This window comes from Struthio camelus, chromosome 1, assembly GCF_040807025.1.
Source record: "Struthio camelus isolate bStrCam1 chromosome 1, bStrCam1.hap1, whole genome shotgun sequence".
In the NCBI taxonomy this organism is placed as follows: Eukaryota; Metazoa; Chordata; class Aves; order Struthioniformes; family Struthionidae; genus Struthio; species Struthio camelus.
In genome coordinates this window covers 22,794,211-22,815,148 of record NC_090942.1, presented here as the reverse complement: position 1 = coordinate 22,815,148, position 20,938 = coordinate 22,794,211, and the positions used below count along the sequence as shown (strand labels likewise).

Here is a 20,938-nt window from a genome sequence, read left to right as displayed (position 1 = left end):
ATCTTCCTCCTCGGGGAGGCGAATTTCTTAGGAAAATGTCACAGTAACGTCTTGTAATTTCACAGACGCAAACGCTGCCGTTTACCGAAGATGCTAACTACAGTTCTGGCGGGCAGAGCCAGCAGGCCTGGACCAGGATCCTGCTTTCGGCGGGAGAAAAAAACAAACAAACAGAGTAAAGAGCAATCTTGTCCCCAGACGTAATCGCCCTCTGACACGCAGGTCTCGCCTGCGGCTTTTGGTGCTCTTCCAGGCCGCTCGCTGCCTTCAAGCTGGGGCAGCCGGGCGCCGCCGCCGCCGCCCGCCCCGGCGCCGGGCCCGCCCGTGCCGCCGCCATGCCATGGCCGCGGCGTGGCGCACCGCCCCGGGGGCGGCCGCGGCAGCTTGGGGCGGCGCGAAACGGAGCGCAGCGGCGGAGGCCTGGCCGCGGAGCGGGCCCGGCTGCCTGCTCCCGCCGCCGCGGCCCAAGCGCTCAAGTACGTGGCGGTGCCGCTGAGGGGGCTGCGGCCTCCCGTCCCGCGGCCGCGGCCGCGGCTGGCCGGCCTCAGTGCGCGGGGGGGCCGCGCTCGTCGCCGCGGCCGGGCCCCGTGTCAGGGCGCCTCGGGGTTGCGCGGCTTGTGCGGCGGGCGTGAGGCAAAGGAGCAGAGGGGGCCCAGGTGTGCTCCTCGACTTCAACGCGGCGCCTCAGCGGTTAATTGGGCACTTCAGTTTTTTTAAAAAAGTTCTTTTTTTTTCCCTTAAATATACATCTCTTTTGTGTCTTCTTTTAAAAGACGTATAACCAGTTGTAAACGCGACACGGTCGCTGTAACTGTGGTATCTCTGGCATATGCAATCGTATTTTTTATATTGTGTGGTTTTGTAATGCAGATTTTCACAAATAACCCGATGTCACGTCCGCCCTGACAGGTAAGTAGGTGTCTGTCAGAGCCGAGACAAGCAGCAGTGCCCAGGCCTGCGCTCGCAGCCTCGGCAGCGCTCCTGCGCCCCGTAGCACGGGCCGCGGGGCCTTGCAGGGGGTTTTGGTTTACTGATTTTGAAGAATTCAGATGGGCAGGGATTCTGCCCGTGCGAATCCAGCTACAGAAGGTCAGCGCCATGAGTTCTGCGCTGCTTCCTCGCTGATCAGTCCTGCCAGAGTTCCTCCTAAACGGTTTTCTTTGATTTCATTTTGTAATTGCAAAGCCGGAAGTGCGAAACCGTCATACAAGCAGGTGCAGGATGTACATATGTTATCTTCTCACTAAGTAATATAATAAGGTTTTAGTATACGTTTGCTGCTTGCCTGAAATATGTGTCTTGGGATTTTTGTCTTGTTTTGTCTATAGCAATGGCTTCAGGGACAGCATTGATTTATGATGAGGAAATGACCAGTCATAAGCTACTGTGGAAGGAGTAAGTCAATAACGTCTTGTCCTTCTTATGAATGGATTATTATTAGGGCTTCTAAGAGAGGTGTCGTGTAAATGCAATTTTACCTCAGTTTAAATGAAATACCTAGTCATAGTTTCACTTTCTTCATAAATAGAAAGTCTTTCCTTTTGTAGAAAAACTTTATTGCCAACTTGTACCCGGATGCCATAATGAGAATCTGAAGCTGCATTTGTCAGGCTGTTGGCCTTCAGTCCAGTAGGCCTTAATAAGAAGTGTTTAATTATAGGCATCTGAGTAATCCTCTGAAAAAAAAGTACTTTAACCTAATTAAATTGCTTATAAAGCTGAAATGTAGCAACAGTGGGACCTTGGGAAAAATATGCAGATATGCCAACTGAAACCCTTTTTCCAGTAGTTTAGTGGTAAATTCGGTGTTGCCCGGATTAGACATGGATAAATGCCAATGCTTTCTTAAATTTATCTAAATTAAACCAATACCTTTGATGCTAGGCTCAAAATAGAAGTTCACTTTTGTCTCCTCTCCCAAACCCACTTTTCCTCTGTTAACCTTTGTCTTATCCTACCGCTTTTCATTTCAGTATTGCTCCGTAGTTTCGGTAGTGAGAAAGGAAGTAGAAAACGGTGCTATTGTGTTTCTTTTTTATTTAAGAACCATATATGTTTTTTTTTTTAACTTATGTATTTTATAACCTATCTTTTTTGGCTCAATTCCAAACTGATGAGTGCTTAAAGATGTATTTACTCTTACATCTTTTTATGAGGACAACAAATCTTCTTACAATGGGAAGCTTAAACCTAGGCATTATGAAGTATATTTGTAAGCCATGCTGATTTGGTATTATAGTAATGTGATTATTGCTTATTTTTAGTCCAATTTGTGATATTGAAGTGCCAGAAAGACTGTCATCCTCTTACGAGCAGCTTAAACGTTACCATCTTGTGGAAAGATGTGTCCCTGTGCCTGCCAGAGAAGGAAGCGAGGAGGAGATCCTGTTGGTTCACAGGTCTGAAATTTGCTTTCCTCACCTTTCAGATTAATTCAATGAAATAAGAGACCCTTATACCTCCAGGTCATATTTTCCTCCGTTTGCAAAAGTCTGGTACACAACTCAATGGCTTCCAGAAATTTCAATGAAAGATAAATAATGTTGAGTGTAGTGAAGGTGCTGAAGTGTGGATCTGCTGCTGTAGTAAATACTCCTTCTCACTCTTTGAATTCTCTTGAGCTACGAGTGTTGATTTTTACACAGCATAAGAAGTAATCTCTAATAAAAATTGAGACAAGACCTAAAAAGGATAGAAAAATGGATATTTCTTTAGGAACATTTTCTCCTCTTTCTTCCAAACTTCTCTGAGGTAGAGTGAACCAAACGGAAAAACTTTGCAGCTAGTTTTCTGGGGGGAGTTCAGAGGAGTAGCATGCCTGTTCTGAAGTCATGGCAATGAAGTCTGCTCTGGTGTTAGTCACCTTTGGTGATGATTCTGCAGCAGATATGCATGTTGTTTGTGTGCTCATTTTCCCTTCTTAGCAGGGAGCAGCAAGGGTAGACTTCTCTGAAAGGGAAGGGGAGTTGGGAGCAGAGCGTGGTGACAAGACAGGCAGAGGCAGTGGCCTCATGGACAATAACAGTACCCAAGCGAGGTGAGCAGCACAGGTCCTGTGACAGTAACCAGGTTCAGCCAAGAGTCTAGACGGCCAGGCAGGTCTGTAGTGACAAGTCTGAGGTCAAGCTCGGGCGTCAGTCCGTGGATCAGGGTCCAGGTCCAGATCAACAGGGTTCATGGCCAGGCATGGACATAGCTGCAGCACAGCTGCAGTGTAGCCAAGGGTGAGAGCCTTACCTTAAAAGCAGCTCCCAAGGGAAGGAGGGGGAGCCTCTGCTGAGACTTCTTAGCAGAGCTGTTTGGAGGGAGCCTCCCCCTGAGGCTTCTACCTCGGTCTTTCTAGGCCACCAGCTATACTATCTCTGTATTGGTCCCAAACCCAACAGGCAAACCGCCAGGAGGGGAGGGATGCCTTGACACTTGTAATGAGACCATAGCTTGATCCTGAGGCATGCTTAAAATAAGTCAGCTTGCAGAACAGTGTTTTTCCTCAGAAAGTACTTGTTCGCTAGAATGGAATTAGTGCCGTATACAAATAAAAAATATTTTCATGTTAAATATATGGCTGATTGGGTACCAAAGATACTTGATTACTCTTCCCAGTTTAGTTGTTCCTGCTATATGACTTGGGTTAAATTATTTCACCAGGTCATGTCTTGGTTTCCGTGGATAAGCTAGAGATAATAGGGCTTTCTGCTATCTAAAGCACTTGATTGAGACAGACATACAAGTGACAAATGTGTAACTACTATGAAAACGTTTCGTATTTGTTCACAGTTAAGCTATGAGGCTGGTTATGAAGTTCAACTAGTAATTATACAGTCATTCAGGTTCCTATTATTCTAATCCTGTTAACTCATTCATTTTGAAGCCGGTGTTTAACTTTGTTTCTATTAGATGGCAACAGTGTGTCTCATTTCATTGTGGTGAAATTCTGGGTTGCTTTGGCATTGGACACCAAGAGGAACACACATACGGCCGCACATATGGTCCTGAACTATGGCACAGATAGGAGAGCAGATGCCATCATCTTGCTTTATATGGCTCTAGGCAAGAGTAGGAAAGTAGTGGCAGAGAATGGATGAAACGATTCCAATGCCTTAGGACTTAGTGCACTCTTGAACTAGTGAAAGGAGGGAGATGATACACACCTGGTGTGTGTTGACTGATTCAAATACCTTTTTTACGTCAAATGAAGGGACTAAACACACATTCTCAGGGTCATAATTCACACTGATGACTGTCAAAATCATAACTTATTTCTTGCTGGAATGGTATCTATATATAGGATAGATTCCAAAATAGATAGTTGCATGATGAATGGACAGTCTTTTTGTGATAGCAAGACTAATTGCTCTTACCACTGGAAAAGGGAAAAGATTGTTGTCATGTTTTTATAACAAACAAGAATCCTTGCTCTCTTAGCTTTTCTTCACTACATGCTGCAACTAACATTTCAGAGTACCTGTTGTATTTATGAAATCCCACAAAAACCCATTTTAACATAAATTCTGTTCCTTCTCATTACATTTTACCTTTAAAAAAAAAAAACTTTATAGGTATATTTGCCTAGTTAAATGGTGTGTTAATCTCTTTCTCTCCTCTGCAGTTCAGAACACTTGGAAGTTGCGAAAAGCACCCAGACAATGAATGAAGAGGAAATGAAAAGAGTCTCTGGAAATTACGACGCTTTTTTCTTTCATCCGGTATGCAGTTTAAAACTGCTTCTTCTTTGGGGAGTTATAAGCATTTGCATTATTACGTCCAAATGGCACTTTTCCAAGTAGGGGAAAATTGGCAATACACTTTTTGCTGTTTAAATATACTTGGGTGTATTTATGGTATTATTGTATGTGTTTCAAATTGAGTATAATTTTGTAATTTAAATTGGCTAAGTGTTCTGTCATCTGCTTTCTGTATCGTTCCAGTATAGCACACTTACCAAATGTTATCTCATTGTTTTTATCACTTAGCCACATTGTTGCAGACCATTAGTCACCCTAAAATCACATTTTGATACTTAAAACAACATTTTAGAGTGACTGTTAACAGAGCAGAAGTCTTTTGTATTTCGCTTCTGTAAGTTTTCTTACCTTATTTTCAAAGATACCATGTCATTCCACTAGCCAATTCGGTATGTTCATCTCATATTTCCTGTATGCTGTAGGGAGAATGTCCTTATAAAGGATATGATGATCACAGATGAACCTAGTAGAGATCACCTTGTAGAGATCACTAGAACCTAGTAGAGTAGAAAGTATGCTGTAAAATTCTGCTTTGAACTGCATACAACTTCAGGAGAGTAGACTTATGTCGAGACAACTTGCCGCTGTGGTGCGAAGCATGTCATGTGTGATTAGTTTAAAAACAAGCTGGTGAGTGACTGATGATAGCTATGAAATTTCATTTTTAGAGCACTTACCACTGTGCCAGACTAGCAGTAGGAGCAGCATTGCAACTGGTGGACTCTGTGATAGCAGGAAAAGTGTGCAATGGAATGGCGTTAGTAAGGTAAGAAAATACCTGAGAAGGTCTTTGCTTTTCGGTAAAGTTTCCTTTGTTAGAATAACCATATAAAACTTTATTTTAGACCTCCAGGTCACCACAGCCAGAGGAATGCAGCTAATGGGTTCTGTTTATTCAACAATGTTGCTATTGCAGCTGAATATGCAAAAAGAAAATATGGTCTACAGAGGTAAGCGCAGGGTTGACTCTGGAGAAGCTTTTTATAGGCATAAATGGCATTTAGACACCATTTGACACTGTACTGTTTTAGATTAACATTTAGAGTTTCTTGGGTGTCATGTATCTTTTGTGCATGAAAATCATCTCTGTTCATCTGTACCTCCGTTAAGTTGAGATGCTGTGATTGTTCCATTCAGTATTTTCTTTTACTGGTCTATGCAGAATCCTAATTGTTGACTGGGATGTGCACCACGGGCAAGGAACTCAGTATATATTTGAAGAGGATCCAAGGTTTGTAGGATATTTTATTTATTTTTTATATTAGATAGTTATATATTGTTTGTCTTAACAGTCTAGAAATAGAAAATCTTGCAGAATGCCTTTCACTCCCTTGCGTCCTTTAGTTACTCAATCATTCATTTTTTATTTGTTCTCAAATGGGAAAAAAAATCTAACAAAAAGAAATACATAAATCTACCCCACTGTAAAGAGTAGCTCGGAAAGAGCGATATGGCTACCTTGGTTTGTCAGTAGAAAAATCTCTCTAGCCAGTGTTCAAGTAATCTGTCTATTCTGTCTGTTCAGGAATATCTCTGTTCAAGTATTCAGGTATTAGCTGGGCCAAACCTTATATTGCTTTCTGAAAAGCTATAGAATTGGCTCTTGAAACAAGTCTCCTTTTCTGAAAATGCCCTGTCTTTCATCTTAAAGAAACCCATACAAGAAATCTATACCATTTGTCCTAAGTTAATTTTAGCATAGGGCCTACTATATGAAATTTCACAGTCCTAATCTGTTCAGAGAGCTAAGAGGAAAGGAGGATTCTGTTTTCATGCTTTCAGTCGATAGGGCCTCCAGGTTCAGGATAATGTCAGTCTTGGCACGTCTTCCTCAAGTTGGATTTGTTTCTTGCATCTTTCAGCGTTTTGTATTTTTCCTGGCATCGCTATGAACATCAGGAATTCTGGCCGTCACTCAAGAAATCTGATTATGATGCTGTAGGTCTGGGGAGAGGAAAAGGGAGTAATATAAATTTGCCTTGGAATAAGGTAAATATTGTTTACAGCCTAAAAAGACAAATGCAGCAGCTTTATTTCTCATACATTGGGTAACACTTTTTCTGAGAGGTGCACTGCTTCGCTTACTTGGCAGATGTCACAGCACAGTGTACTTCATTCCTATCGGTGGAATGTCTGCTTAGAAGTATATCTCAGAATGTGATAATGTTTTTTTTTTTTTAAAAAACCAGAAAAATACGCATATATTCTGTTTTCACCAACGTCTTGCCTAGCCATCAAATCAGAAAGTGTTTCAGGATATGATTACATCCATCATTGCTCAGCAAAGAACTGAAGCTCATACTCAAGACCAAAAATGATGGAAATTAATGTGCTTTATTTAAATGGGTTTTGTTTTACTTGACTTTGTAAGATTTCCTCATCTTTAATTCTTGATACTGTCTTTCCCTAATATCTTGAAGAACCTTAGAAAATCTGTTACTCTGACAGAAGACTATGACCTTTATTTTATTTTTAATTATTAGGTATTATATTATCTATCATTTATATATATATTATGGAGCTATTATTTATACGTGTGTATTTATAATATTTTATATTATATACTATTATATTGTGTTTTGCAGGTTGGCATGGGAAATTCAGATTATCTTGCTGCTTTTTTTCATGTCCTGCTTCCAATGGCTTTTGAGGTGAATATTTTTTGAATAGCAAAACCAAAGGCTATTTCCTAAATACATTTTAAGCCGGTACTTTTGAATATTTTGTAGAAGTGGAGCACGTACCAGTAACTCAACTGGCACGTTATTTCTGCTGGTATGAATGATGTCCTGATCAACTGAATAATATTTATGAAATACTTAATTTTTAAATTTTTACTATAAAGATGTGCAACTTCCCCAGCAGGAGTAAGGGGCAATCTTAGTTTTTATTCAAGGAGAGTCTTTATTCCTATTTAAGGTCTAGTTGAAGTAGAGTTGAACGTGGTAGAGTTGAAATCCAGTACAGAACTGAAGATAGGACTTATGAATGGAGACAGCTATCTCTCTGTTTTACAACAGTTTGATCCTGAACTGGTTCTTGTGTCCTCTGGATATGATTCAGGAATTGGAGACCCTGAAGTAAGTAACTTGCTGTGGCCTTTGTGCTGTCGGTCATAAATCTGTTTACAAAATATTTCTACATCTTAAATATGTAGTGATTGGTAGGTGGAGTTCACTTTGACCAAGCAGGTGTCTGAAGCTTTAAATGACTCCAGCTCATTAAATACTATGATGAGACTTACAAAGACCGCATTATCCCATAGATGTAATTTATGACGATTTTTGCACCTTCCATTAAAACAGTTGGTTGAGCATTTTGTTAGATGCATGCTATCAGAGATAAGTGTTCCAGCATTCTGACTTAGACCTATGTATTTCAGATTGTCACTTTTTTTTTTTTTTTAAACTAACATTTTGAGTCAGGGTTTCAGCTGTTACTAATAATTTTCTTTGTTTTAGGGTCAGATGAATGCCACTCCTGAGGTTTTTGCTCACCTTACCCATTTCCTGATGCAGCTAGCTAATGGAAAGCTCTGTGTTATTCTAGAGGTAAAGACTTTTGGAATGTACTTGCAGGGGAAGTATCTTTGTATTAGAACCATACAGGCCTAGCTAGATACTAGAAAGGTGAACCTCTTTAACAAAAGGATTCTTTTTTTATTTCTTTGGAGAATCAGGAATGCAGTAATGACTGGGATCTGATAGTGCTCTTACACATTGAAAGAAATGCATGTCCTAAAAACTGCTGTTTTTTAATTTGTAATTTTGCAGTAAAGGAGTCTGTACTAATTGCTTAAAAAAAGACATCCTCCATGGATGTGTTCAGTTCTTGTGCACAGTGACTAAACTGCTGCTCTGGACAGTCTCAAGCTCATTAAAATGTATTTGATGAATAAGCTGCATGTTTTTGCAGGAGTATCTTACCAGAGGTTTTAAAAACCTTTAACCTAAATATATTCTTACTTGGAAGTGAAGCCCATACTGATTTCCCTTCTTTTTTTTTTTTTAATTGCAGAACATCTATGCAAGCTCTTTAAGAGCTCTATTTTAACAATGAGAAATGTTTCTGCTGCTTGAAATCTGCATTCCAACTTCCCCTTTCTGCAGTGTGTTAGAAAAATGGTGCTTTTTTTCAAGTAAATAGATTTATGGATATATTACTCCCAATGAGATCTCCAAGAGTGCATCATATAGGAAGTGATTCATTTCTTGACCTCTCTTTCCCTACAACCTTTTTCTTTCATGCCTTCTCTCTCCAGCAGGTTACTATAGCTACTTCTGTCTACCAGCTGAAGTGCAAATAAGCATCCTGTCCCAACGCTGATGATGTGACTGCTCCGCTGGTAGTGTCTACTGGTGCACCATCTGCAGTCTAGCAGTCTTAAATCTAGTCCTTCTTCAACTTCTGCCAAACCATCAGGCCAAATAGATTTTGAAGTGTCAGGCTGTGGAATATTTCCTTTGTACTGACATTTTAGATGACAGTGATAGTATTTGCCTTCTAAGGAATCTTCCACAAGAATTGTTGAAGGAGGCATGTTACGAATAGGATCGGAGAAAGGATATGTTTCCATGGTTTTCATGGCAAAGTCATGATTTCCAAAATTAATCCAACCATGTTAAAGTGAGTTGAATCGTGTGACACCAATGGAGTTCAGCAAGTTGCCTCTAATTTACTGTTTTCAGATTGGAAACTGGGTTTGCATATCATTTTCCATTTCTGCAAAGGCAGATATATTTCAAAAGGTTAGCTTATTTCCCACACTGCTTTTAACATCAATGTTACAAGTATTTGTTCCCTGTGTGGCACAATTTTTTTTATTTGTTTGTTTTTCTAGGGTGGATACCATTTGAAGTCATTGTCTGAATCAGTCTGCATGACTGTAAAAACTTTGCTTGGAGATCCTATACCTCAAATAACTGGAGAAATGGCACCTTGCCTAAGGTAAGCCTATAAAGAATTTTGCAACAACTCATGTAGAGATTGAAGACATACGTACTTCAAACGTTTTACTGAAACAAGATTCTAATATGATACTTTATAATATACTATTTTCTGCTTTGGGTAATTTCCATTTCCAAAAAGTCATCCTAGAAGCAATTTTGTGTGCTTCTTGTTTCTTTCCTGAAATTTTTTTAAATTACGAGAAGTAATTAGCAGCCAGTGTTGGGAGAAGTATGTAATTGCAGTGATCTCCAGGCACAAGAATCACTTCAGGCGCTGCAGTAGAGCGAGGGCTGGAGCTAACCATTCTCTCATCAGAGAAAGTTAATGCTCTGCAGAGCCACTCTTCATGACCCCCTGTGTTTTTGGAATTTGGAGTATTGAAGCCTGTGGTGCTAAGGCATTTGACTGTGGGGAGCAGTTGTGAGATCATTAAACTTTGGGCCTGACTTCTTTTTGGAGACAGTAAAATTACATTTGCACGGTAGTGCATCTGACCTAGTAAAGCATTCTGAACCTTGGGCCTGTTTCTGTCCTCTGTCTAAGTAATGTCTTTCTGCGTTTTTCTGTGTCATCTTCTGCACGTCTCCAAGTATCTTATCTTCAGTCCCTCTCCTACCTCAGCAGCTGTCCTGTGACTTTCCTCAGCTGTGATATCCCCCTTGCATTTGGGTGGCTAGAAGGCAGCACCTACTGGTTGACTGTATTATTTAATTTAAATACTCAGATCAGCCAGGGAAGCAATGTAGATGTACACAGGCTGCTGGACGGAATTGGCTTTGTAAGCTCTGATGGATCAAAGCTGGTATCTGCATCAAAGACTAGTATACTGGATATGAAGGTACACTGGCTCAAAGTATTTCAGGTTATTACCATCCTCAGTAGTAGAGATTTGATTACATATTCATCCTATTATATCAGTCCAGCTCCCAAGCACCTTACAAATAATCTCCAAACATACAACATTTGTCCTAGATTTAACATGACCTGAATTATGTTTGTATGATAGCTAGCGTAATGGGACCCTTTCCTTATAGTGCTGCAAATAATATTGGTAAGAGGAAGGAGTTTTCAACTCAAAGAATAGCAGGAGATGTGATTGACTTAGTTTCTGCCCCGCTTTGAATCTTCCTGAACAGATAATTTTGCTGTTGCAAAGTCTCATTGGTTTAGAAAGGGCTCTCTGAGGGTTTGGGTGAATCTTATTGCACGTCTACATTCTGTAGGCTAAATCTCTGACGGAGCAAAGAATAATAGGTGAAATCCTGCCTTTCCTGAAGTCAGGGAGAGGTTTGCCTCCTCAAGCAACAGTGTCAGGATTTCACTCAATGTGCATAAACATGCACTTAAAAAGCAGTTACTGTATGTGTTCAAAATATGTGTTCTTCACTTTTTTTTTTTTTTTTTTTGACTCTTTCATCCAATCTTTCCAAGTGATCTGCCCATTGATTTTCATGCTCTGTCTTTCTGTTCTGCATTTTTGGAGTAGACCAGAGTTTGTTCATTTTCAGAGGTTTTTTTTCACTGAGGTGAATCATGTCCCCTGTATTTTCATTATTGCTAATGTTGTTGATTCTGTTTTTTTTTGTAGTGCTATTGAATCTATTCACAATGTGAGAGCAGCACATAAACCCTACTGGAAATGGTTGATGTATGAAGGTAATTTCTCTTCTATTTCTTTAAGCAAATGTAATTGGTAAACAGATTCATACTGAAACTCAAAATGATTAAAGTTAATGCCGGTGGGTTAAAATAATTGAACTACCAGTTATTCATCAAATGACTGATGAAACACTGTGAGGCTTCATTCAGGGCTAAATCCACAGCTGGTCTGCAGTGGTATTGATTTGTTGACTTCTGAGTAAAGCTAGTAAACATCAGACCAAAAAATAGTCCTTTGATAACTTTTTTTTGAGGATTCTGTATTCTGTGCCAAAACTATGGGCATAAGGTTTATGATCATTTATGACCTTTTCACTAGATTAAAATAAATGCGTCAACACTGCAGAGTAACATCTGAGGCAAGAAACGTTGCGTGTGGAAATAAATATGCACGCTACTAATATAAAAGTACTCTGGTTTGTAAGTAAAGGTAACTAAATATTAATACTGATCAAGAATTAACACATGTGAAATTCCTCATTGTTTTTCTTTTTTCTCTAGACACATCTTTTTTACAATATCTGAGCACCAAATCACACCTGCTAGAGAAGGCTAATACAAATCCCTCCACAGAACATGAATCTAAGATAAATAACACAGATGAAACCATCAAGGTAGAAAGGTTTTTGGAACTGCACATGAAAAACATTCTATTTCCAGTGCCTCCCATCAAAACAGCAGCATCAGTTGAGTCGAAAACTTCAGCACATTTGCTCCCAGTTCACGTGGTGAAGGAAAAGGACATGAATGAAGTTAAAGCTCTTGTCAGGTTGGCCCTATTTATCTACTTCTCAACATATAATTATGAGGATGAGAGGTCTTGTCACAGACTGTCATCTAGTTCTGTCTCTGCCATGGTCTTTTTGGCCTCAGTCTACCCAATGTTAGCCGGAGTTTCTTCCTCAGAAAAATGAAGAAACTGGGGTGTTGGTTGGGGTATTTCCTTAAAGCCATTTATAGAAAGAGTCAAAATGTCTTAGACAAAATTATTTCGAGGGTGATAGAACAGTTAGTGCAAGGATATTGATTTAGAGAGAGGTTTTGTTAGGAAGATCTCTTAAAAAGCTCTGTGGTCACTTTTATCTGAAAACACCCAGACTGGCCTTATCTGAGAAGCTCAGCTTTTTAACTTAGGAAGTCCAATTCTGACAGAACTCCTATTTCCTGAATATAGTCAGACAATGCAGAATGGAAACAGGTTTAGAGAGTTCAGGATTGTCTAGCAAGAGCATTGTCATCTTCCTGCTAGAGCTGTCCTCGAGAATGAGTGTGCAGCACACAGAATGTACCCTGTCAGTACTACTGCAAAGTACCATATCAGTGTCCTCTTCAAAAGCACTGGATTTCTGTCCTTAACCTAGTTTTTCTTCATTTAATTTATTTTACAGTGCCTTCTATGCCGACCTTGTGAAAGAGGATGAAACTTTGCTTTCTCTTGGGAGTATGTTGGCCGTCCTAGATAAAATACTTACGAAGCAGGTGATAATAATCTGCTTTGATTGTTTGTGGAGTTGGTTTCCTCTGATTTCTGCCTCTACTGCTTTGTCATCCATATATATTAGTTACTGTGTCCTTGGCGACCCTGCTAGTCTTAGCTAGATTGTGCTTAGTTACAAGAGTGAGTATGCAAGATCAGAAAACATTTAGGAATAGTTTTCTCATTATCTTTGGGCAAGGTATTGCCCTGCTTTTCTGCCTCCACAGCAGATGAGGCAGTAAGAACCTTCTCATCACGCTTAGTTATATACGTGAGCCAGATATTCGCCCTTGCGGTTGAAGGGAGCAGGAAGCTTTGTGTCAAAAACCACTGAGCAGCAGCAAGAAATTTGAGCAAGAAATGTTACAAATTATTCCTGTCTTAGTGCTCAAGAGTTTTGTTTGTTCTCTTTAGGAGACAGTTAACTTACACATTTGTCTTTATTACAGGTTGCCATGCTATGTGAAGCTGTACCCACCTACCATTATTTGTAAAGTTTCCTCAGAGTTGATTTTTTTTTTTTTCTCCCTCTTTATTGATTTGTTGGAGGTGCAGTTTAGTATCGTTCAAAACACTGCATATGCTATGAATGGAGTAATTCAAATTGAGCATTTTGACTGTTGCAGGGTCAAGAGTGAAGAGAAGACCGACTTTGAGGGTGCAAGTTTGTATTTATATATAATAACCTGCAGAGCCAAGGAGAAAAATGACAAACAAGTTTTTTTTTTTTTTCAAAAAAGGGCAAAATAAAAGTTTATAATTACATCCTAATAGATCAGTCTTGCCCTTTGAATGAAAGGCCCTCCCTAAAAGTATCAAGCTTGTGAGGAAGAGTTACTATGAGAATGGCCTCTTCCTTGTAACCTTGCTTCCTACCTACTGTTGGTAGGTCATGTCTGTAGACTTCAGGGACAAATTTCTTTTCTTTTTCTCTCTCCCTCTTTTTTTTTCTTCTTAACATTTGCTAGCTTTAAAGACTGCATATAGCTCTAGGAAATCTTATAAATAGTTCAAAAAATGATAACTGGCAAAAAGAAATGGAACTGGTCATGAGTTGCAGATGTTGAGCTGAGCTTTTATGTTGATAAATACAAAAAGGAGAGGGAGCATGCATTATCTTTTTTTAGATTTCATGTAGTTCAAAGTAGTACAGAACACAAGTGAGCACTTGAAGGTTGAATGAATATTACTGTCATTTGCATTTACTGGAAAGGAATAACTTGCCATAGTTAAAGGAAGAGTCGGAGTTAGAGATCAGAAAGAATCTTCCTTTCACAGTGTGCATTCTTCTGGTGTAGTTTGCCTACTGGCACAGTAAGTGTATATCTGATCTGCAGATTACTGAGCTCCTGTAAAGATGACCTTCCCCCAGAGAAGCCTTTTTCACAGTTGCCTTTCAACGTAGCACAACACTTTTGAAGTAAGTTGCCAAATAGAAGAGTTCTTTGGCATAATAATCAAATATGGCCTTTTTGTAGAAAATAAATAGCTAACGTTTTCTTAGTCTGTGACACATCGTATAGATCCCTTTCGTGCAGCTGTGGTTTTGTCTGAATGATACCTATATACAAATACAAAATAGAAACAGTTGTTACAAATAAAAATGGTATGGTATTGTCAGCACTAATTATTTCTGTATAAAAAATATATTTTGTAGGTGTGCAATGGAATTGCTGAATCACCCGCAGCTTCTGTTTCTGTTGCTGTTGCACTAAGACATTCTGTTCGTTTTGGATTTCAAAGGTGAATTTGTATCTTCTGCATTTGGGGCCCTTTGACAAAATGTAAAAATATGATAAAAAGGTATCAAGTATTGCAAGTTGTCTTTGAAAAGCTTCACTCTTAAACAAATAGCACCTCCAAAGGCATAGCATTTTCATATTCAGTATATACAATATTGTCTGTACTGCCAAAAGTCTTTTGCCTTAACAAAGGCAAAGCACCTTTAAGGATGACTGCCGTGCTAGCCCAGGCTTTCTGTGTCAGATTTTGATTGCCTTTTTCCTGAGGGCATGTTGGTGGTGGTGTGTTCCCCTCTTCCCCGCCTCCAAATGTCGGACAGGAGAGAAGGCCTTCACTTGAGCTGTCCTGCATATATTTCCTTTATATTTCTAATGGCCCACATGCAGAAACAATTTCCTTTTTTATGTGTCTAATCTACATGCAAACTCTTTAAACAAATAGCACTAATTTAAAAAAATTACTCATAAATGTAAGCATATGTACACATGATTTTACTTTGTGTTCTGCAGAGTGCTCTGCATATTTGTGGGAGACATGGAAATCATACCAAACACAGAAGATGGGTAAGGCTAATCTTTACGTCAGGGAATCGGATCCCGAAGACTTTATAAACGTTCCTAAGCGTATGATGAAATGCACTAAGGAATCACTCACAAACTGATATTTATTAATTTTACCCTGAGACACAATACAGAACATCCCCAACTATATCTCTAAAGACAAACCTCTATCTCTAAATGCCACCTCATGAGTTTTGTGGTAGGTTTGAAGTATTATCCTTTTATAGCAATTGAAATTTAGATTGTTACTGAATGTGTAAGCAATAAAGATGGCAATATTTAAAAGGGAATCAAAAATGGTGAGAAAAGATAGGAAAGAAAGTATACGTTATGTTAAAATCGCAGATACAAATGAAATTATATATAAACCAATTGAAATCACAACTATGAAATATATTAATACAGGTGTACAAACTGTAATCTGTATCTATCCACTTGTGAACCACAAATCAGGATAGATGCGTTTCAAGTCCTTGTGCTGAAGGAATCCAGGACTGTGTCAGACTGCAACAGTAATAAAAGAAGCTCCAATAAAGGCCCAGGTGTTGATCAGTCTGTTGAACAGTCAGGAAAGCTGGCTACATACTTGGGAAATATATATAAAACAACTTAGTAAACAAAAGATTTGTTCTTACCCAGAGTTAAGTGGCTTTTGTGAGTGATTGGATATGCACAGAAAGGAAGCAGAGACACAAATCAGAAGGACTGGACGTGGCTGGGACTTCATACATTGTGTCAAGGAAGTAGACAGAAACACAAGATTTCTGTGCAGGTAGCTGGAGCTTTTCACTGTTTCCTAAAGTCCACATGAGTTTCAGAGAATGGGTGATTTTCTTCAGCTCATCTGTATCAGACAGAACTGCATCATCAAGTCCTGGTCTGTTTGTATTCACAAAACATTGTGTCCTTGATTTATTGAAGACAGTATCAGTTAACTGTTCGAGAACTGCAGCTGGCACCAGGCTTCTGTTACAGACATACCTTGTCAAATACCATGCCAGGATGTGTCAGGGATGCCAGTTTTTACATTACCTTTGCTACAGAGAGTAAACAGTCTGTTGCAGCCTGTTACGTGTACCATGTACTAACTGTAGGGGGCACATACTGCTGATGTTGAGTTCTTTATTGAAAATCATCTTTACACATCTCTTACGTTTCTTTGCCAGCTCCCCTTTTTCTTAGGCGTGATTTGTCCGTAGCCTTTTTTAAAATATGAAAAAAGTAAAATTTCGGTTTTAATTGGCATCAACATTATGGTATGTAATAATGTAAATAACTTATTTGCTACTGAGATATGAACTAATATTTATAGAATGACAAAAGGATAATTTTTTATCTTATTGGACATTTTTGGAGAAATACTGGAATGTGCTTTTTATTTACAGAAGAATACTCATGATACATGTTTGTGAGAAACTGCAATCTGTTGAAAAGACCAACTCCAAACACTATATTTCACTGAACTGGAAGGAGGTAAGGTTCACTTTTATAAGGTAAATTTCTTTTTTTTTTTTCTTAACAGAACGAACAGAATATATTTGCAGATTCCTAAGATGACACTGAGAATTATATCTCTCATTGAAATTTGAGCATTTGAAAATATTTCCTTTCTACCCTATCCTTTGTGCTTCTCCTTCACAGGTCTTTAGTGCATGTTAGAATGCATAGGTTTAAGGAGAACTTTAGTAGCTACTTCTCCTCTTCAAGAAAGCAGAGTGACAGTGTGAAGAGAATAAGGAAGAGATGAGTAATCAGTATTGAATAAAGCTACATTTTTAATAGATTGTTGTGAAATCAGATCAGTATCCTATTTCTTAGGTCAAGTACAAGTTTTTTGAGGTTCATCTTATTTCTCTATTTTATATCTGTGAATTTTGAGCTTTACATTTGTGCTAAATTGTTTCCATTTCTGCTAAAGGGTGCTGAAGGAAATGACTTCTTTTCTGCTGTATTTGGATTCATTCTTCCTGTAGCATATAGTTATCAAGCCAACTTAACAGTAATAGCTGTTGGACCAAACAGGAGCCTTGGAATAAATGGGATTTCTTTGCTTTTTGGTTTACTACGAGGATTAGCTGAGTCTCGAATTCTTGCAGTGATTGAGGTAAGAAATGGTGCTAAGCCATGATCATCTAAAGTGCGTGGGACAGAATTCAAATTGAGCAGCAGCGTGCTGCCCAGTAGAAAATACTGGTTATATCTACACTGTCTTGGGTACCTCTGAGTTCATGGCACAAATAGCCCAAGTTTCTGTCTGTGGGGTCAGAGCTTGAGTATAAGCTGTTGCCATCCCTATGCCTGAGAACCAGATCAGACAGAAATACGTACTAAGCTGTAGAGAATCTGCATGATTGAGAAGGCCATCCCTGAACTAATGGTTATGTCTATAGAGAGGTCTATAGAGAACAGAGGTTGTTCTGATGATTTGCCTCAGCTTGGAGCTTAGCTTCCTTGTCCACTTGGGATTCCACAGCTCGGAGATCTTTCTCAAAAATGAACGCTTGCTCTCATCTGGGAAAGAAACGATACGGTCTCTTTTCATCAAATATGGCTGAAAGCAGCACATTGTTCTGTTTATCCTAAAACTCTATAGATTTCCTCTCTGTCTCTGTCCCATGCTGGGCTCTATCACACACAGCTTCCATGTAAATGGCATCTAAATGACTACATTAAAATGGCAGGAATCTTTAAGTAAAATTGTCATAATAGATAAACTGAGAACCCATTTACCCCAGCTTCCTGTTTCTGACAGAGAGCGTGGGAAGGAAACAGAAAGATAAGTATTCGTGGCTCTTTCCCTAGCAGAGTGTTTCCATACCTGATTAGGTATTACCTGATTAGGGATTCCTAAATTTAAGAAGACAGAGGCTGTATCCAGACCATTATGTGTAATAAGTACTGAGAGTGTATAGTCCATGAATCTTGTCTAAACTGTTCAAGAATTCAGTTCTCCTCTTGGCCTCTGCAACATCTCGTGGCTGAGTAACACAATCGCTGTATTTCTGTGAAAAAGTAACCTTTGATTGTTTCTGTGCCTTTTGGTTCTTCTGTAATGAGAAACAGTGAATAATTGTTCACATAAGCGATTTTATTCTTATCTGCTCCAGCAACTATCCAATTAAAGTCATACCATTCATCAGGCTGCCAATTAAGTGGATTTGACATACTTTATTCTGTAGTCTTCTCAAATGTTATTCGATTTACTGTGCTGATACATAAATTGTCTAAGCTAACATAATTTATACATTGATGTACGGTATACAGAAGTAGTTTATTTGCACACTACAAATTAGTATGAAATGCAAAGACTCACTGACAGTCTGGAGGGTAAATTCAGAGATAACAAGGAAGTTAGACATATGCCTTGAAGAAATAACTGAAATACAAAGTTTTATGTTGGTACTATGCGAGTAGCCCTGTAGCAGGATTTTCTAATACCATGTAGATTTTCTAATGTTTGCTTTGCTTTTTAGCATAATTGAAAATTCACTTTCATCCATTTAAAATAAAATAGAGTTGTGTTCTTCAAAATAGTTGTTAAGAATCTTCATATATTATGGATACTTCATAAAATAATTTCTCTGAGCAAGTGACATTGATTTAAACTGAAGCAAAATGTACCACTATAAATGATGCATGAAGCAAACGAGCTCCATTCTTTCCTTCCCTCCCTTTCTCACGTTTTCTACCTTTAATCCAGGATTATTTATTTTCCTTCATAAAAGGGAAACTGAGATTCTTTCTCTATTTGGAAAGAAAAAAAAAAAAGCTTTGTAAGATATTAAAATTAATTCTTTTTCAGAAAAATCGTAATTTTGGCAACTTTTCATTGAAAAATTGGAAGTTGCTCGTTCTTGCTACTAATACTACCAACTTCATTACAAAAACTTGTTTTAAAATATTTCATGTATTACTAAAACAAAGAATGTTTTGATCCTAGAGTATTTTTTTCTCTTGCAATAGAACACAGAGATAAATCTAATGCAAAGTGTAGCTACAGCCTTAGCGGGTAATTCTAGACCTGACTTCGGAGTCTGTGCACCTCCTACCCAAGAAAAAGTACATACATTAAAAATACTAAGAGAGCAGCTTCAGCAGGAATGGAAGATGCTTCGGTGTTCAGGTAAGTCATCTCTTTTTATCTTTAGTTCTTACTAATACACGTAAATTTCTGAAAGATGATAAAATACAGCTAGATTAAAGTCAGTGTGAGTTCTTCACTGATCTGATGGGAACAGGATGAAACTTTAAATGCTTTTGATTCTGCTGCTTGAGCCAAAAAGCACTAAACTGTAACACAGTAACTGTACTCTAAGGAACTTTCAGTATTGTTGTTCCAATATTTTATATTATTTATCCTGAAATGAAACTACCAAAATATTTTAAAGAATCATTATCAGATGTACACTGGCTCTGATTGTTAACTTTTTTTCTGAATACAGTTCAGAATCTGCTAACATTTTGATGTATTTAACTTGACTCCAGAAATACCCGAAACGCAATAGTGATTACTTGTACTTAAAGTATATTCATAAGTAGTTAAGGATCAGGTAGTCTATTTGGATAGGAATCAGGTTAAGCAGGTGTACATGCTTTGAAGCATGCTTATCTAGAAATATTTCGCTATTGAATAACTTATGTTTTTTAGCCGAAATGCCGTAAACTTAAAGAAAAAATGATAAAAGTGGGCATACCTCTCTGAAATAAGATGTCCTCCTTTCTTTCAGAGGAAAAGGTCAACAGCAGTGGTCTGATTCTGATAGAAATGTTCTTAAGGGTTTGGGAATTTTGGTGTGAGCTTGACTAATTGTTGGTTTTTTTTTTTTTTTGCTGTTCTTTTCTAGTGAAGAATGGGATTTCGGGAAATTGACTTCACTTTAGAATGATTTTACGCAGCCGCAGCAGAAGAAAATGTGTTGCTGTTTGGTTTGCTCTTTAAATCATCAAGGAAAGGATGATTGATCCGTATACAGAACAAGAACCATTAACAATTGTTTCATCTTTTAAAAATATGTAAAATGCATATTTTCATGTCTATATCTAGGGAATTGTACATGCAAATTCTGTATTGGTACCAGTTATGCAAGACTGACTTTTAAAAACTTATTCCTGTGCCTTCATCATTGCACGTTGGGTCCGAGGTTATTTCTGACTGTGAAGTCAAGATTGTTTAATGCAGTAGTTTGACTGCATGAAAGCAGGAGTAGTCTAGAAGATAGGAATCTGAAATGGGCAATCATAATAGCCAGAAATATTTTTAAATTGTTCAACATAACATCAAAATGCTTGCACTGCTGCTACTACCACTCTTATAACGGGAGTTTAAACTTAACAGCAGATCCCTCAGACTAATGAAATCTTTCTTCTGATGTAAAGCATTTTCCTAAGATGGACTTTTCTCTTAATTTTTCTGATAAATAATTGCCTCATTAAGTAGTTGCCGCAGTTAAGAAAGAAAAACAGTGAACAGCAATAATGTATGTATTTCCTTGTATTTCCTTCTTACTTAAATGGTTGAGATTAAATTCAGTCCTATACAGGACATAAGAGAGGAAAAGGATAAGAATATTTTGCATACATATAAATTGCAGGTTATGTAACTGAATAAAGCAATGAAAAGATTAAAATAACATCTATGCAAGAAAGAGCCTTTTTAATGCTTTTATCTGTTTACTAAATCTATTGAGCAAGGAAGCAAGAAATCCCTGATTTGACATCCCTTTATTAGCAGTTTCTTCCGTGGCCTCAGCTGTCCTCCGTGTCTTTCTGGTTCCGTTTCTTCAGCAGGGAAAAGTAGCGTTGCT

The 20,938-nt window shown here is 38.4% G+C and overlaps 1 protein-coding gene across 5 annotated transcripts; it reads left to right on the top strand.

The window, feature by feature from the left end:
* The first annotated feature begins 348 nt into the window (after window positions 1-348).
* HDAC10 (histone deacetylase 10) lies at window positions 349-20,766 on the top strand. Of its 5 annotated transcripts, none has more exons than XR_011138986.1 (21): window positions 349-476; window positions 1,329-1,395; window positions 2,265-2,399; window positions 4,610-4,706; window positions 5,414-5,511; window positions 5,591-5,695; window positions 5,908-5,976; window positions 6,608-6,734; window positions 7,331-7,396; window positions 7,766-7,825; window positions 8,207-8,296; window positions 9,586-9,692; window positions 11,284-11,351; window positions 11,856-12,123; window positions 12,743-12,833; window positions 14,489-14,574; window positions 15,084-15,137; window positions 16,520-16,607; window positions 17,108-17,238; window positions 19,098-19,257; window positions 19,979-20,766. XR_011138986.1 is itself a non-coding variant. In XM_068931518.1 (21 exons), the coding sequence occupies exons 2-21, from the start codon at window positions 1,331-1,333 to the stop codon at window positions 20,002-20,004; spliced, it is 2,046 nt and encodes a 681-aa protein (XP_068787619.1). In that variant the 5' UTR covers window positions 387-476; window positions 1,329-1,330; the 3' UTR covers window positions 20,005-20,766. The 5 variants fall into 5 exon arrangements, 4 of the variants coding, with proteins under 4 accessions (XP_068787603.1, XP_068787619.1, XP_068787592.1 ...); XM_068931518.1 differs by having other exon boundaries at window positions 387-476; window positions 17,053-17,238; XM_068931491.1 differs by having other exon boundaries at window positions 389-909; window positions 17,053-17,238.
* The last annotated feature ends 172 nt before the right edge of the window (window positions 20,767-20,938 follow it).